This window comes from Pteropus vampyrus, unplaced genomic scaffold (assembly GCF_000151845.1).
Source record: "Pteropus vampyrus isolate Shadow unplaced genomic scaffold, Pvam_2.0 Scaffold142, whole genome shotgun sequence".
Classification (NCBI taxonomy): domain Eukaryota; kingdom Metazoa; phylum Chordata; class Mammalia; order Chiroptera; family Pteropodidae; genus Pteropus; species Pteropus vampyrus.
The window spans coordinates 1,958,207-1,959,906 of record NW_011888923.1 but is presented as its reverse complement, the minus strand read 5'-3'; the positions used below and the strand labels follow the sequence as shown (position 1 = coordinate 1,959,906).

At 61.3% G+C, this 1,700-nt stretch overlaps 1 protein-coding gene across 1 annotated transcript in view; it reads left to right on the top strand.

Annotated features, from left to right (window-relative positions):
- The first annotated feature begins 551 nt into the window (after nt 1–551).
- Nucleotides 552–1,700, top strand: part of ESPN (espin) — a 31,454-nt gene continuing 30,305 nt past the window's right edge. The window contains exon 1 of the mRNA XM_023535620.1: nt 552–715. Within this exon, the coding sequence (XP_023391388.1) occupies nt 552–715 (164 nt within the window). The remainder of the gene's footprint in view (nt 716–1,700) is intronic.

Genomic DNA, 1,700 nt, shown 5'->3' with positions numbered 1-1,700 from the left:
GACTCTGAGTAGATGGTCAGCAAGGATGGGTGTTTACACATGACTTTTATGGAGATGTCCCTATAGGCAGGGGCTCAGGGACCTGTTGCCTTACCTAATGCCATAGCAGCATCAGCACAAGGCTCCCAAAATGACAAAATCATGCAATAGATGAGGGTGTCCCGAGCCAGGGGTGCCATCTTGGAAGTGAAGGACCTGAATTGCAGGACATGATTTTCATCATGGAGACACAGAGGAGGGGTGCCCAAGATGAGCCATTTCATCTCTTCGTCACTGCAGCTCTCAGGGTGCGCCTGCAGCTGGGTGAGCTAGAGAAGGGGTAGCTCCAGCGGGCATCAAGAACCAGGCAAAGTATGGAGGTTATCAGGATAAGACTCCTTCCTCCCTTTATCCTCAAACCACGAAGTATGGGTCCCAGACCCCAGTGGCCACAGGTCCCATGAAGGGAGCAAGACCAGTCTGGCTGGTAGAAGTCCCTGGAAACCCACCCCAACACACAGGCACAGCTGCTCTGGTTTACTGGGCGCCTTGGAGCTCCGAGGCCATCACACATGGCGCCACCAAGTGGCGGCGGCGAAACGGCGTCCGTGGCAGCCGCACAGTCCCACATTAGGACTTCCACGATTCCTGGAAGCAGCCTCATTCTACAATTCAGCGCCGCCCTGCGCTGGGAGGGCTGGGCGCTGCGTGAAACGGTCCAGAATCAGGCTCTCCAGTGAGGGGGGAGGGTGGTGGGGGAGTGGGAAAGGAAGGGCACAGGCTGTTTCAAGGTCTCCACGCAGTCACAGGATGTGTGGACTGCCTTCACACCGCTACACAGCCCCCACCTTCCGGCAGCTTTCCCTGGTGTCCAGCCGGCTGTGCCTCCCTCCAGCTCCCAGGAAGGGATTCTGGCCATGCAGGCAGGGCGCTTGGGTTCACGGATGCTCTTCGGGCCCACTGCCCTCCCCCGGGGCCTTCCTTTGCCCTCTGGGAGGGGCCCCGGCCCTGCTCCCCTGGGGACTGCTCCGGCATCTCCCACTGACCTCGGCCCCTGCATCCGCGCTTTCCTTTCTCTTCGTTTGGCAGCCCGGGGCCCTCAAGTTCACAGTTAACTGCCCCCATCCCAGGCGGCAGCTCTGGGTACTCGCTGAGCCCACCGCTCTAAACCCAGAAATCCGAGCGCACCGGGCATCTCTCGCCTTTCCTCTCCCCTCCCTCCCTCCCTGCCTCCGTACTGGGCGCTCTGGGGCGCCTGGAGGACCTCAGGTCTGAGAGCACAGCACCCGTTATACCCACTGGGGCCTAGAGCGAGGGCCCCTCGAGACTTGTTAGGCCGCCTCGTGTCGTTGGCCTCTGCCCTGCCGACCCCTGACACAGCCCTGGGCACCTCCTCCGATGGACCTTCCCCTCACCACCCTCGTAGCCCTACGGCTCTCTCTCTATCACTCGTTTTCCTGTTCCGATGACACTTGTCACTTTCTCGAATTTGCGGTAATTGTCTGCTGGCTTGTGTCCCCAGTGACTGGGACAGCATGTAGCGGGCACCGCGCTGAAGAACGGGTCCGTCCGTGGGCTCGGCTCCCCAGAATCGAACCCAGTTTGGCCACCCCCCGGGGTCTCCGTTTTTACGTGAGGTAAGTTAGGAGAGAAGTCCCTGGGCGCACTGGCGTCTGTGGCCGGAGTCCGCCCCCCGCCACCCGCCCCGCGCGCGGCCACCC